The sequence below is a fragment of the Daktulosphaira vitifoliae genome, unplaced genomic scaffold, assembly GCF_025091365.1.
Source record: "Daktulosphaira vitifoliae isolate Bord-2020 unplaced genomic scaffold, ASM2509136v1 Scaffold_5, whole genome shotgun sequence".
Taxonomy (NCBI): Eukaryota; Metazoa; Arthropoda; class Insecta; order Hemiptera; family Phylloxeridae; genus Daktulosphaira; species Daktulosphaira vitifoliae.
In genome coordinates, this window is record NW_026099576.1 from 16607415 (window position 1) to 16624053 (window position 16639).

Consider the following 16639-nt stretch of genomic DNA (forward strand, 5'->3'; position numbering starts at 1 on the left):
AAGCAATTTTTTTGATTATAAAAACTCAATTTTAATGACTGTAACGCGAAAAAAATCAATATTATTTTTAGAAAAGTCAGATAATTTAACAAAAGCAACTTATTTTTCTATTGGTTTTTATGGCTGAAGTTAATATTAAAACGATAGCACATCTTTTTTTTTGAATACTTTCCCCTTTTCCGGGACACGAGAAGAATGTCTTTAACTAGATACGATTAGTGGTCTTTTTACGTATAGTTCATCAAAATCGGTCAAGTCTAAGCTGAGAAAAGTAGGTGGCAGATAAAAAAANAGTCTAAGCTGAGAAAGTAGGTGGCAGATAAAAAAACACGTCATAGTAAAATAGTACTTTCTCAGCTTCGCATCGAAGCTAAAATTTAAAAAAAAAATAGTGTTTAGGAAAAAAGTAAAAATTATTTTTAAATAGTATTTAAAAAAATCCAAAAAAAAAATTGAGAAAATTCTTTTTGTTGTAATAGACAAACATCAAGTAGTGTAATTTTAAAAATAACCTAGGGAGGCCGTTTTAAACATAATACTTCCAAACAAAATAATTTTTTACTAAGTTACGTTTTTTTTTATAAAAATTATCAAGTTTTGGAAACGAATAATACTACAATATTTACTAACCTGAAAATCATATTTTTAATTTTTTAATTNTAAAAGTCATATTTTTAATTTTTTAATTAGAGTACAATTAATTTTGTATTTATTAGGCTAATTAATAATGGAAAAGGATAACATCGCCCAAAATAAAAAATATCATAAGAGCGGTTCTTTAAAATGAAAAGAACATAACAAGAAATGTTTTGAGGAGGTAGCAAATAAATCTAAAAAAATGACAACTGCTTCGCAAGATAACCCCAATTTAGAGCCGATAAAGATACCTCGTAAAAATCATCATTGATTTGCGTGATGACGAAAATATTGACCTTCAAATCACTAATTCTGAAGTCAAAATTGATTTATGTGATAACACAGATATTGACCTTCTAATCAAAAATAATTTAAATATAAAGATTGACGATAAAACAAATTTTAATTATTTTTTAAAGCCCAAGGGTAAACAAAATATTAAATATTTTTTTTCGTTTCATCCAAATCACCCAGAGAAAATGATGGATGACTCTCCTTTACCATTTAATACAACTAAAGCTTATTATGAAATTATTCCAGGATCACAGACAAAAATCAAAAGAAATTGGTTATCCTATAGTCATGAACATAACTCTTTATTTTGTTCAATATGTTTAGTATACTGCTCTAAATCATCAGCTTTTACTAGCGATAGTGGATTTAGCAGATGGATTCATGTTTATGAGCGTATTAAAGATCACGAAGAGTCAAAAAACCATAGAGAAGCGTCAAAATGTTTCATGGCTGATCAATGTGGTAAAAGTGTTGATGAATTAATAGAAAGAGTGCAGTGGGTTCAGAGGGAAAATGAAGTGATGAAGAGAAGAAGAGTAGCTCAAATAATTATTGATATTGTTAAAGTAATTGGAAAACAAGGATTACCTTTCAGAGGATTCAGATATGAGTCTGCTTACGATTTAAAAAATATATCAGTAAATCATGGGAATTTTTTGGAAATAGTATTATTGATAGCAAAGTCGAATGTAGAATTAAGTGATCATATTACTAAGGCAATAGTTGAAAGTGAAAAGAAGTTGAAAAGAGGTAAATCTGGTAGAGGAAATTTGTTTACTTTTTTAAGTCACAAGACTGTAACAAATGTAATTCAAACTATTGGCGAATTATTGTTGTCTAAGATATCTAAAGAAGTTAATGTGGCTAACAACTATTCCATTACAATGGATACAACTATGGATGTTTCAACTCATGATCAATGTGTAATTGTTTTGCGATATTTGAAAGAGAATGTCGAAAATGAAAAATCTTCAGTAGAAATTAAGGAAAGAGTTATAGCTTTGAAAAAAGTAATTTCCTCTTCAGGACAAGGCTTATTTGATTTGTTAAAATCAACTTTAATTTCTAAAAATATTAGATTAGATAAATGTATTGCAGACGCCTTTGATGGAGCCGCTAATATGAATGGAGAGTACAATGGAGTCCAGGCAAAACTTAAAGAACTGCTTCCAAGGCACATTCATACATGGTGCTATGCTCACGTATTGAATCTTGTACTGCAACAAACAACTTCGAGTACGGTTGTAGTAATCTCTTTTTTCGGTCTTCTGCAAGAATTATTTGTTTTTTTTAAAGAATCTTATAAAAGGCTCAATGTTTATGAATGTCAAAGTAATTCTGGCCGTCAATCACATTTGATAAATATAGGTGTAACTAGATGGAGGTCTAAAAATGATGCCCTCATAAAAATATTTGGTCGTATTAGTATGTGGACAAATGAAGGCGAAAATGAAGAAAGAAAAAAACTGACTTATGTGTCAATTGTTTTAGCACTTTATGAAATATCTTTTTCTAATAGTTTTGCAGCTGGTGTAAAAATTACAGCACGAAGTTTACTAAATCGACTCACGAGTTATGAAACAACATTAACAGCTATGATGTTTTTCCAAATATTTAAGTTCACTACTGCTCTGTCTGATTATTTACAAACATCTAGTCTTGATTATATACAGGCCTGGCGAAAATTTAAGTAACTATAAAGTCATTAAAAGAAAATCAAAGAGAATTTTCATCGATAAGTGCAGCTGCAAAAGAATTTTCAATATTTACATCCGAAGTTATATGGAAACACGAAACAGAAATTGATATTGAGTTAGAATTACCTCAAAAAAGAAGAATAAACATTCCACGACGTTTTGAAGATAACCCCAACATTGACCCGGAAATTGGAGCTTATCCAGAAAAAATTTATGAAATAAAAACTTTTAGTGTCGTTATGGATACTACTATTGCTTGTTTAGAGAACAGATTTTCTGGTAGTAATGAGTTGTATGGTGATTTTGAACTATTTGACCCAAGGCGATTTATANTTGCAACGTGCTTTCCCGCTAGGATCCTAACAGTTGGCTAAGCTGTACCTTAACGTTGGCCCTATATAATTTATATCCCACTAGTAGGGCGGTTAGCAGTTTCGTGACTAATAAATATAGACTCTTAACTAACAACGATAATAAACATTTCTTTCTATTTAATAGTATATTTAAATATAACCTAACAGGATCTCTAGATATGTTGTGGTATCCAAGTTAGGTGAGCGACACCGGCGAGCGTACACAATCCGATTGTAATAAAATAAATCTAATAATTAAATTAATAGTAAAATATAATACTGTCGGAATTAAGTTGTAGTAAATAAAGTATAATCTGTAATAAAAAATGAGTAGCCGCGAGCGTGGTAAAATGTCGATTGACTGTCGTTATATATTTCTTTAATGAAAAAGAATATCATCTGTTTTGTTTACACCCGCGCGTGCCGCATATCTGTAGTAGGTCATAGGGACGTTTGTGCTGATCAGGCACTAGTGTGGTATTGAAATGTTAATGTTGGTGAAGGACGAATAATGTGTACGTTACAAGTTGTATGGTGACTTTGAACTATTTTATCCAAGGCGATTTATAAATATCAGACAAAATGGAATACATTCACATGGCTTAAACGAGATTTGTGAACTATTACCACATATTGATAAGCATGCATTAAAAGAACAATTACTGTCATTTGCCGAATTCTGGCCTAAAATTTCAAAAACAAATATCAATGACGTAGACGATATATATAATCAAACAGTACAAGATGAATCGGACTTTGAAGATTACATGCAAAATGAAAACATTGAAGAAAAATGTACAAATATAAGAAAATGTAACTCGTGTTTATTGTGCGTGACGAACATAATTTATGAGTTTAATATGTATTCTTTGGAATATAAAGAACTCTTCGACGTATACAAATTTTTGTTGACTATTTCTTTAACTCAAACAACCTGTGAGAGGTCATTCTCCAAACTGAAATTGATTAAGACGCGATTGAGAAGCACATTAATTCAACCAAATTTAGAATCAATATTCATCATGAATTGCGAACGTGAATTAGTAGATGAAATAACTAATGACGAAATAATAGATTCCATGTGTGAGAAAAGTTTAGAAATGTTTAGATTATTAAAAATTTGTATTTATTTGTTAATTTTGTAGTTTTACATTCAGATTCACATTTTCAAAAATTACATATTATTTTACAATACGTTGCTGAATATTTTGTAAACTTAACTTCTGTATTAGTTTAAAGTATTTAAAATAATTTCACTATTGTTCAATTTAACTAATTTATTAAGATTAAATCAGCCATTAAGTTAAAAGTTTGTTTATAGCATTTATAGCGCAAAGGGAGACATTAATACGTATAACTTAAAAAATATATATTATTTTAACTTAAAATTTATGGTAAAGATTTTAAACAAAAATAAAGAATTTCATTAATACTGATGCTAGACTATTTAATCAAAATATTCCCTAAAAAATACACTACTTAANCTAGACTATTTAATCAAAATATTGCCTAAAAAATACACTACTTAAGTCATCATTTTTGGCCTAAATTTTATTAAAGACTTTTTTTTTTTTGCTCAACCAGCACAAAAAATCGGGTGGGCTCCCAGGAGCTTTGCCGCGGCCCTGGAAAGTGCCTATGGGCCTCTTCAACTTGGTTTCCCGGTAAGAAAATTGGTCCCAGTCCGTGCCTGATAATATATACATCTATAATATTAATTATACATTATACATACATAAACATTCTCTAAAAATGATTATAAAATAAGGTAACCAAAAATCACATAAACAGTAATATTTTACCAAATAATTTTGATGATTATAGTTTGTTAGTATACCATAGTCAAGAAATTAATACAAAGTAAAATTATTTATTTTATAGTTGGCACATACTATCATATCATACATAATTCGAAAATATATATTTTAAAATCATTAGACATTAATGATTTTAATTGTCTATATGGAGAATGTAAGCTAAGTAACTTTATAATTGATATAAAAATTTGACGTATCATTGAAAAAAATTGGTTAAGTGAGAGCTGAGAAAAATGAGCGACAAACACAAAAAACTCAGCACAGGGATGTCGTGGCAGAGTGGCTACGTGGCATAGTTGGATCAAATATAATGATATCTGACAGCAATTAAAATCACTATCATAAAAAACACTTCGATGCAAATCTTTAGATAGTATTTCATTTAAAAAAAATAATGAATTATTCCAAAAGCTACATGATCTGCTGTTTCCCTATTTATATCCTGATTTCTTAATCAAAGTATGTCGAATGAAAAAGGGATATAAATATTATTTCTTATAAAAAAATTTTATTGATCCATATACTTTTCAATAAGTTGCTATAACTTATTGAAAACTTATTATAAAGTTGAAAACGTAATAAATAAAATCGAGAATTTTCACATAAATAGCATTTTTTTCCCATAATAAAGTACATTACATTATCTTTAATTTAAGATATGTATAAAAAGTACAAAGTTAAGTTTTTCTTTTCCGCATGTTCAATGAATCAATTCCTTCATCAATAAGTAATTGTTTCTCAATTATGATTTGGGAAGAGCCATGATTATCTAAAGTATTTTCTTCTAATATTACAGGTACTTCTTGAAGAATCAATTCAATATTTGTGTTTCTCTCATTTCCATTATTACCACTTTCACTATTAGTTATTATACTATTATTCAAATTTTGAAAATTAACCATGTTTTCTAGCGATGTCTGTTCGTTTATTTCTACTTTAAACCATTTATTTTTAGATTTCTCCCAATGAGCCACTAATTCTTTAGTTTCTACGTCTTTTTGCTTTTTTTTGTTTCGAGAATAAAAACATGAAGGTATTTTGAACATCATTAATTAAAAAATAATTTTTTTTTTTTATTTACAAAAAACAATCTGTACAATTGAATAAGTACAATAAGTTTTTATTATATCAAATATGTAAATGGCTAATTTAAAATTAGCATGCAAGGAAGTCACCCATTGGTAAACCTCTCTGTTAGTTAAATATAATTTTTGTTAGCGGTTTGATGTTATTAGGTCACGGTTCCAGTTACGTTGAAGTCTGCGTGTAGGATTGTCCGGGAAGTCGGTAGTGCACATACGTTTAATAAGGGGGTTTGTATTAAAGTTCAGTTTATTGTGGAATCGTGTGTAGTGTAATTTAAAAAGTTCGTTAACTGTTTTAATTTTTAAATCGTTATGTAGGTTGTTGTTCGTTATGTACCAAGGGTCACTGATTAACTTTCGGAGTGCTATGTTCTGGAACGCCTGATTTGGGCGTATATTTGACGGCTTTGTAGGACCCCAGATTTGTATTCCATACAATAGTCATACATGGTCTTATAATAGTTTTGTAAATCAACATTTTTGTGTTTAATTGGAGTTTTGTAATCTTTAGAAGGAGTATGTTGTATCCTGAGGTATGCTTCAATTATGGCTCGGCCTGTAGGCCAATTGGTTCTAATGGATAACGGATTTATAACATGGGTAATTCGTTTTAATTTCTTTAAAAAAAATTATATGTTACTGACTTTTCTTAAAGTAAAGTTTATCTTTTTATATTGTAATTATTAAATTGTAGTAATAATGATATCGTTTTTAAATTATTGATATAATCATAGTAATAGAAGTATAAATTAATTTGATTTTGTAATTTTTTTAAAAATAATCTTTGTTATTCACTTTTTTTAAATTAGAGTTCGTCTTAATATATTTTAATCGATTTACTTTGCATATTTTAATCATTAGTTTGATTTGTATTTCATTTATTGGTGCAATATGTACTACATCAGTTTATACAATCTTTCTCTCTCTCTCTCTCTCTCTCTAAATATATATATATATATANTATATACTTTTAGATTCCATGCGAAGCTGAGAAGGTATTAATTAATTTTTCCATGATATGTTTTTTTTTTTTTTTGTCTGTTGCCACTTTTTCTCAGCTCTCACTGGACCGATTTCTTTAAAAAATACGCCAAAAGATCACAAATCGTATATAGTTGGAGAAATTACCCTTAAAATTGAAAAATTTTCCCTCGTTCCCCGCAAATGGGGGAAATATCCAAAAAAATTACAAATTTCAAAATCGGTAAATTTTGTCATTTTTCCACTTTTTTTTCTTAAAACTTCCATAACTTTTTCAAAAATAAACAAATCAACATAATTTTTTTTTATACTAAAACCTTAGATATTTCCCTTTCATTTGATATCATTTTTTTGAAAATCTAACACTTAACCAGCTCATTGGGGGAATTTAAAATAGCTACTTTTTTACAAAAACTAACTTTTTCAACTTAATTTTTGAAAATGTACCGGAAATACTACGTCCTTTAAACATATATAAAATTAAAGCTTATTTTATGTACTATAAAGTAAAAAAAAAAAATTTGTCCCGATACTTTATCTTGTCAAAATTAAAAAAAAAATGTAATGTTTGCAATAAAAATCATCTTCTATCGGGATGTTTTTTGTACTTAAAACTGCCATAACTTTTTCAAATATTAACAAATCAGGATAATATTTTTTATATTGAACCTTGTGTAATTTCTTTTCATTTGTTATCATTTTTTTGAAAATCTAACACTTATTCTGGTCACAGGGGGGGATTCAAAATAGTAACTTTATTACAAAAACTAACTTTTTCAATTTAATTTTTGAAAGTATTCCGGAAATACTGACACTTTTATATATATCTTAAATTAAAGCTTATGTGATATACTTTAATTTGAAAAAAAAAAATTTGACCTTTGGATTTGTCTTCATGGTAAAAATGACTACCGTATTCAAAAATATGCTATTTTTGTGTTAAAATCCTGGGTTTTATATTTTATTTTATTTTAAAATATCTTATAAGGGCAATACACTGCCCTATTTTTTTATAATTATTATTTTTATAATAGGCTAAATTGAATAACTTTTTTTTATTGGTTTTTTTAGATATATAATCATTAATATTAATTGAATTCTGAATATTTCCATTGCAGAATCTTTTTAAACGCCAAAAGTTAATTAGAAATGATTACTATGATTTTTATTTAAGTGATCTATTACAATAATAATATAAAAAAATCTAACTTTTCTGATAAATATTCTGTAAATAGTAATTATAAAATTTGCTGACAGCATATTAATCTTAACAATTTCATTTTTATCTATTTAATAATGTCAATTTAAAACTTGCAAATTGAGCTACTTGTTATGGTAAAAAATTCATTTTTTTTTTTAATAAAACTTTCACTTTAAAGGACAATAAAAAGTAACATATTTTAATATATTAAAAATCAAAATCAATAATAATTTGAAAACAATTAATTTTAAAAATTATATAATATATAATTAAAAGAATTACTAATCTGTGTATAATGAAGGAAATAGAAGTTGATGTTGCTTTTGTAATTATCCATCAATTTTTTAAAATTAAACACTATCTACAGATTTGCATCGAAGCTTTTCTTAAGATAGTGATTTTAATCACTGTCAGATATCATCTATACTTGTCCCATCTATGCCTCATCCGCACTGTGCCTCGACCCCACTGTTTTTTTTTTTTTTTTATTTCANCAATAATAATATAAAAAAATCTAACTTTTCTGATAAATATTCTGTAAATAGTAATTATAAAATTTGCTGACAGCATATTAATCTTAACAATTTCATTTTTATCTATTTAATAATGTCAATTTAAAACTTGCAAATTGAGCTACTTGTTATGGTAAAAAATTCATTTTTTTTTTTAATAAAACTTTCACTTTAAAGGACAATAAAAAGTAACATATTTTAATATATTAAAAATCAAAATCAATAATAATTTGAAAACAATTAATTTTAAAAATTATATAATATATAATTAAAAGAATTACTAATCTGTGTATAATGAAGGAAATAGAAGTTGATGTTGCTTTTGTAATTATCCATCAATTTTTTAAAATTAAACACTATCTACAGATTTGCATCGAAGCGTTTCTTATGATAGTGATTTTAATCACTGTCAGATATCATCTATACTTGTCCCATCTATGCCTCATCCGCACTGTGCCTCGACCCCACTGTTTTTTTTTTTTTTTTATTTCAACTTACAAATAAAATTTATCTTATGTAATATAGTTGAGCGAAAGTCGTGTGCTGTACATGTCGACCTGTTCTTTTATCATATGGTTTAAATGGACTCGAACCGTTTTTGATTTATCTTATTTTTAAGAAGGACCCATTTAACTGTTAACCATTGTAATATTTTGCATAATTATTGTATAATCTTTTGTGAAATTTTTTTTTCTAATTATACCGTTATTCAATTGACATTTTACTACCCCCATTCACAATCGACCACTATAATTATTATTATACATTATAACATGAAAATAAATCAACAACACGTCTTTAATTGTACGTTTATTTCTATTAATATATTTATAATTAATATCTATATATATATATATATATATATAAGAATTAATAATACACTTTCGCGTACTCTACTTCATTAGCCATTATTGGTTTACCGCAAATAAATTTCCTTAGCTTTGAACGAAAAATTTATTCCATATTATTTTGTTAAACAATTTGATTTTTTGAAAAATCAATCTTTATTAGTTCTGCCTTTATTGTACGTGTGTATTTCATACCTTGCCCCGGTAGACAACCCGTTCCGCCGCAGTCCTCGCGGTGGAGGAGGAGGAGGCCGTTGTGGCATTTTGCAGAAGCAACCTTAATCTCTCGACCTCCTCCTCCGCATTGCGGCGAGCCCGTTGCTCCAATTCAATAGGCGTTGGTATAGGCTGTGGTGGTGGTGGTGGTGCTCTTTTACGTTCTAAAAAAAACACTACTTNGGTGGTGGTGGTGGTGCTCTTTTACGTTCTAAAAAAAAAAAAAAACGTTTTTTTAACATATGGATATAAGTCGTAGTTTTATGTATAACTACTCGGGCATTCCCGATTTAAGTGGCCACCACTCTTGCACCTCCAGCACACTGCGAAAATGAATATCTTCCGTCATCAATACGATATGAGTGCATAAAAGTATTTATAAGTAATTAATAAGTGCATTTACGTTTCGGACCCTTGCGCTTTTTTTAATTCCCTTTGGGCTTTTTCGAGGTATGCGTTGTGCCGCTTACACTTAATATATTGCATTTAAGGCGTCTGGGTACCGACCTTTTTTCAGGGGTCGATTATAGGCAATTTTGCAGTTTTTACATGTTACGCAGTGTCGTTGTGTGAGAAATAATTGATTATTAGTGTGAGTGTCCATTATTGGGAGTATTTTCTTTGTGTTATAGTCGATCACAAAACCGGTTGTGTACCTGCCTTACTTTTTGATGCAATACGATTATATTGATAACGACACACGTTTATTTTATGTAGTATAAAAGCTGTAGTTCAGCAACAGCCTCATTGTAAATACTAATAGACGCGTCATGATTTCACAAATTTTAATTGATTATAAAAATAATTAAACTATTTATTTTTGACGAGTAAGAAAAACTAAATATTTATAGAAAATAAGTTAAATCATATGAGATCCACATCGATTATTTTGAAGTTATAAAACTATAAAAAAACTAATTTTAATTATAAGAATTCAATTTACAAAATTAATTTATTTAAGTTTTATAAGCCATAATGGGAAGTCCTTTGTCATTCACTTCTCCATTTTCAGTAGCAAGCCTAGTTTCTTCTTTCCCCGCTAACTCTATCGAATCCCATGCAGTTTTTTCAGTTTGCTTAGCAATTTAATCATGATATATTTGATACGTTTTATTACTCATACAAGGCATATTTAGTACAACAGAAAACTGTTCTAAATTTGTAAACCCCTGGCCAGTATTCAAAGTAGCAGTAACAACTGCAGTATTTATACTAAAAGAATCATTTAATTTGAGATCCTCTGAATAAATAATTTCTTTTTTTTTTTGCCAAAATTACATTCAAAGTGAAATCCTGAAAAAAAACCCTTTGAACTTTAGTTTTAAATACAAGATTTGAAAAATTACAGGCAAATAACTCGTGTTTAATTGATTTCAAACTATTAAAAAAATATTCAATATTTATTATTCTACGACTTTATTAATATTAATTATACCTAAATTAGTTAAATATGCGTATTAATTTCATTGTAAAATAATACTATAAAAAATAAACTAGCTCTTTTTTAATTATTGGTTGATTAACTTCTGAAGAAATTTTTTTACAAGTATCAAGAGTTTGTGCACTGGGTGTCAATGGTAAAAAATTACACGCGGGTGACTCTTATTAAAATCTATTAATTATACGTTCACAGATTTTCCGGGGATGTCGAAAGGGCCCAAAGGTGGTTGGCGTTCATAGCGACGTACGGTTACGATCCTAATAANTTGGCGTTCATAGCGACGTACGGTTACGATCCTAATAACTTGCGGAGCGCTTTCATTTGTTCCAGACATTTCGTCCCCGTCAACGATTACCGTACCAACCCAGTCCGCAGGTTGCTCATTAGTTTTGTTATTGCTCTGGATGCGATTATATTATTTTTTTAATATGTTCAGGTAATTGTCGCCAATCCCGAAGCAGCGCGACCCTCTCAGTCGGACGTAAAACAGTTCCATACAGTCTATAATTTAATAATTGCGTTTGCGGGATCTGATGGTTTTTATGATTGTTTCAAACGTGTAATCCCTAATCGAATCAATTCGTGGGGAGAGGGTCAATATTGATATGTTCACGGGGTTTGACCGGTCTCCAATTAATTTACAACCATCAAATTCCGTACCCGCGTGTTGTCCAATCGCAATTGTTAAGGTGTGTAATAAATACATTTAGGTTGAAATCGTTGGCATCGCTGTTGGTGACGAGGCGGCTGTTGGCGATATAAACGATATGGTATGAAATTTTTTTTTTTCTTTCATGTAGTAAATTAAATGCAACTTTTTGAATACTTATAATACGCTCGAAGGTCGAAGTCGTCGAAGCCGAAGCGTCACCCGAAATAGTCGACGTCGGTCCGCTCGAAGTGAGTAGTGTTCATTACATCGTGTTATAATAATTAAAATAATGTTATTTTTTTGTTAACGTGCAGGTCGAAGTGGTCGGGGCTCCCGTTGAACCGTCGCCCGAAATCGTTGACGTCGGGTTGGACGACGTCAGTAAAGTTATTCAATCGCTTTTAAATACGACGGAAATAAAGACTTTTAATTATTATTTTTTTTTTCTATCCCGTTGTGTATAGCTTGCCGCCGCCGTCGGAGTTCCAAACGAACGAGTTCTCGACGTCGCTCCGTCCGAAGTTAGTTTAGTCATTTCGAATATTTTAATAAATAGTATATATATATTAAATATTGAATTCGGCTTAAATATAACGGAATCTGTTGTACAGAGTGGCGCGCATTATACTGTGAAACGGTGTACTTTTTTTTTTGTTTTACGAAAATTGCCAACATTCGTTTAGCGACACTATCGTACGTCGTCGTGACGGTTATGTTGCCTATTCAGCGTGGAACGGCGTTTCTGTTACACTGCTCCGGTATATGTTTTCTACTTAACTTGAATTTTTTTATTCGTTTTTCAACATTTATATATTTTTTAATTCCACCCGGAACTATTATTATAAATTATTAAAATCGGTTTTCTCAGTGTTATTCGTTGCGATTTATATATATATGTAAAGAAAATATTTTCTATCTCTATAATATGATAAGAAAGTGTAAGGTGTGATAACACAAAAAAACATGTTAATAAAAAACAAATCATTGTTAAAAATTATTTATTATGTAAACTACTCTCTTTGTAAATATTAAATAATACTAAAGATTATAATAATAATAAACTTAATCTGTTGTTTCTTTGTTTTACAGGTAATGCTATAATACTAATTTAAATAAAATTTGTTATTAATAAATAACTTTGTTTTACAGAGAAACCAGTGGTTATTATTATTATTAGATAATATTATTGTTAAAGATAATAACCCCATTATAAAACAACAGAATTTGTTTATAATGTCCAAATTTCAATTTGAATTTATGGTGGTTACTTCACCTAAAGATCCTAAAACAAATGTAATAGCCTTAACCTCGATTTGTACAGAGGATGGTAAAAAATATATATTGCCAGATGAATTTAGATACATGGGAGATCATGTAGAATTGAGAAAAACAAACAACTATACAAAATTAGTCAATTCTTTAAAGAAAAGAAACCAAATAAGAAAAGTGTGGATTACGATGACAAAGGAATTAAAGGAGACATACATTGACGAAGATGGAAATTTACAGTTTAAAGACCAATATTTAGAAGAAATAGATGAAGAGAACACAAACTTAACACAAGATCATAATCTAAAAGAAATATTAGAAAAACTCATAGAAACGACAAAATATAAAGATAAAGAAAAAAATTTAAAACAAATATCAGAAAAACTTTTAATAGAAAAATTTTCAAGCAAAACTTCTAATTCTACACAATGGATGGAAAGCTTTGAAAAAGAGTGCTCTAGATTTGAAATTGACAAAAATGAAGATAAAATTGAATTATTAAAATTATTTTTGGATAAACCAAGTTTAAATTGGTACTCTTCTACACTCATAAGACTAACAGTAAATGCAGGTTGGTCAGAATGGAAAAATAGATTTTTAGCATGCTTCACAGATAACGGATGGAATAATGTTGTTTATGCACTATCATTTAAATATCGAGAAGGTTCGTTAACTGATTATGCTATGAAAAAAGAGAAACTTTTAATAGACTTTAATAAAAATATGGATATTAAATCACTTATAGCATTGATTGCAGTAGGACTACCAGAATTTATTCTGAACAAAATTGATAAGTCTGAATTAAAAGAAACAACAGACTTATTTAATGAATTGAGACAGCTCGAATGTCTAGAGAAAAAAATTTTTAAAAAAAAATTTACATTAGACTCTCAAGAAAAAAAGTATGAAGAAAAGAAACCTTGTAAGATATGTGAAGACTTAGGTAAAGGTGTTAGATACCACCCTAATGAAAAATGTTGGTTTAAAAAAAATGAAGAAAGTAGAGAAAAAAACACTACAATAAAAAAGGTAAATAACAATTCTATACTAGATGTAAAAATCCATGATGAAACAAAAAACGAATAAACACACCACTAATTAAATTAAACATTGTATTAGAAGATAAAATAAAACTAGAAGGGATCTATGACTCAGGATCTCAAGTTTCATTGATTAATAAAAAACTAATAAAAACTATAAATATTAATAAAGATAAAAACAAAATACAATTAAAAACAATTAGTGGTGTGTCACTCACAAAAGGATTAACAAGAATAAAATTAAAAATTTTCAATATTGAAAAAGAAGTAGATGTGTTTATTGTAGAAAATGAGGACTTTCATGATTTTTTGATAGGCCTAGATCTAATAAAAGAATTTAAATTAACTCAAGATGAAAATTTAAATATAAGCCAAAAACAATTGCATAGTGAAGATATAATAGAAATAAATTTTAATGAAGATATTAAAGAAAAAGATTTTAAAATAAATCTAAATCATTTAGATGATATTAAAAAAATTAAAATAGAACAACTGATAGAAGAATATAAAACAATATTTGCCAAAGATAAATATGATATAGGGACCGTTAAAGACTATGAAGCAAGAATAGATCTCTTAGTGGATAAATTTTGTAGTAAAAGACCATATAGATGTACAATTGAAGACAAGAAAGAAATAGAACAGCAAGTAGCAAAACTATTAGAAAAAAATTTAATCGAAGAGTCATATAGCCCATTCGCTGCACCTGTAACTCTAGCATTAAAAAAAGGTGAAGGAAAAACTAGACTATGTATTGATTTTAGAGATTTAAATAAAATTGTGACACCCCAAGCCCAACCTTTTCCTCTAATAGATGACTTAATAATTAAAGCCAGAAACTGTAAATATTTTACATCACTGGACATCAATTCAGCATTTTGGTCAATACCATTAAGGATAGAGGATAGAAATAAAACAGGCTTTATAACTCAAGAAGGACACTATCAATGGACTTGCCTACCATTCGGTTTAAAAACGGCACCTGCAATCTTCCAAAGAATTTTATCAAGTATACTAAGAAAAAATAATCTTAAAAACTTCACGGAAAATTATATAGATGACATATTAATATTTTCAGAAAATTTTGAAGATCATATCATTGAAATAAAACAAGTTTTAGAAGCCATAATAAAAGAAGGCTTTAGATTGAAATTAAAAAAATGCACATTTGCATCAAAGTCAATCAAATATCTCGGACACATAATAGAAAATAATACAGTAAGACCAATCAAAGACAACTTAGTATCAATACATAATTTTCCTACACCAAAAACACAGAAAAATATCAGACAATTTCTAGGTAAAATAAACTTTTACCACGAATACATACCGAAAATCTCAACGATACTAGATCCATTACACACACTATTAAAGAAAGATGTGAAATTTAATTGGTCTGTGGATTGTGAAAAATCATTTACAGAAATAAAAAAATTATTATGTTCTCAACCAGTGCTAGAAATATTTGACAGAGATTTGCCTATTAAGATATTTACAGATGCTTCAATAGAAGGTATGGGTGCAATATTGAAACAGACACAAAAAAATGGAAAGGAAAAACCAGTTGCCTATTTCTCAAAAAAATTAAATGAGACACAAAAAAGAAAAAAAGCTATATATTTAGAATGTTTAGCAATAAAAGAAGCTGTAAAATATTGGGAACACTGGTTGATTGGAAGAAAATTTGAAGTGTATTCAGACCATAAACCTTTAGAGAACCTCAACATAAAAGCAAGAACAGACGAAGAGTTAGGTGATCTAACATATTACTTATCTCAATTTGATTTCAATATTAGATACATACCAGGGAAACTCAACACTGAAGCAGACTGTCTTAGCAGAAACCCAGTATTGGAATCAATGGATAATACTGAAGAAGCATTAAAGATAGTAAATACAATCAAAATTCAAGAAATAAAAAAAGATCAAGATGAAAACATTGCATTAAAAGAACTTAAGAAAAAAATGATAGATGATCATGGTATAATTTATAAACTAAGTAAGAATAAAAAGAAGATAGTATTATCAGAAAAATTGAGTATTGAATTAATAAGAAATACACATATAGATTGGTGTCATATTGGCATAAATCAACTGATAAACAGAATATGCCCTTATTATACTTCAAAAAGATTAATAGAGAATATAAAAAAAATTTGCAAAACATGTGACATTTGTAAAAGAAATAAATCTAGAGGTCAAGCAAAATATGGACTGATGTCACAATTAGGACCAGCAACAAAACCATTGGAGATAGTGTCGATTGATACGATCGGTGGGTTTGGTGGTCAAAGATCAACGAAAAGATACCTCCATCTTTTAGTTGATCACTATACAAGATACGCATTCATACATACTTCAAAAACCCAAGCTGCCAACGATTTTATAAAGATAGTTCAAAACACACTAGAAATAAACAAGATAGACATAATATTAACAGACCAATACCCAGGACTAAACTCTAAGGAATTTAAAAATTTTTTGGAAGGACAAAATATCAGACTTATATTCACAGCCTTAAATGCACCTTTTTCAAATGGCTTAAATGAAAGATTAAACCAAACAATTGTTAATAAAATAAGATGCAGAATTAATGA

General features: G+C 28.5%; 2 protein-coding genes across 2 annotated transcripts; both read left to right on the top strand.

Annotated features, from left to right (window-relative positions):
• The first annotated feature begins 1115 nt into the window (after window positions 1-1115).
• LOC126908210 (uncharacterized) lies at window positions 1116-4125 on the top strand. The gene is made up of 5 exons (XM_050690121.1): window positions 1116-1975; window positions 2009-2166; window positions 2227-2620; window positions 2671-2949; window positions 3540-4125. The coding sequence occupies exons 1-5, from the start codon at window positions 1116-1118 to the stop codon at window positions 4123-4125; spliced, it is 2277 nt and encodes a 758-aa protein (XP_050546078.1).
• Window positions 4126-12683: 8558 nt separating this feature from the next.
• Window positions 12684-14088, top strand: LOC126907845 (uncharacterized). Its single transcript, XM_050689478.1, has 2 exons — window positions 12684-12822; window positions 12883-14088. Exon 2 carries the CDS (start codon window positions 12967-12969, stop codon window positions 14086-14088), a length of 1122 nt encoding a protein of 373 aa, XP_050545435.1. The 5' UTR covers window positions 12684-12822; window positions 12883-12966.
• The last annotated feature ends 2551 nt before the right edge of the window (window positions 14089-16639 follow it).

Excerpts from the sequence above, each read along its gene's own strand:
- LOC126908210 (XM_050690121.1), top strand. The coding sequence starts at position 1,116 with ATGATGGATGACTCTCCTTTACCATTTAATACAACTAAAGCTTATTAT. Across the intron at positions 1,976-2,008 it reads GGACAAGGCTTATTTGATTT|ATTAGATAAATGTATTGCAG; the intron begins GTTAAAATCAAC and ends TAAAAATATTAG. Across the intron at positions 2,167-2,226 it reads ACTGCAACAAACAACTTCGA|AATCTTATAAAAGGCTCAAT; the intron begins GTACGGTTGTAG and ends TTTTTTTTAAAG.
- LOC126907845 (XM_050689478.1), top strand. The coding sequence starts at position 12,967 with ATGTCCAAATTTCAATTTGAATTTATGGTGGTTACTTCACCTAAAGAT.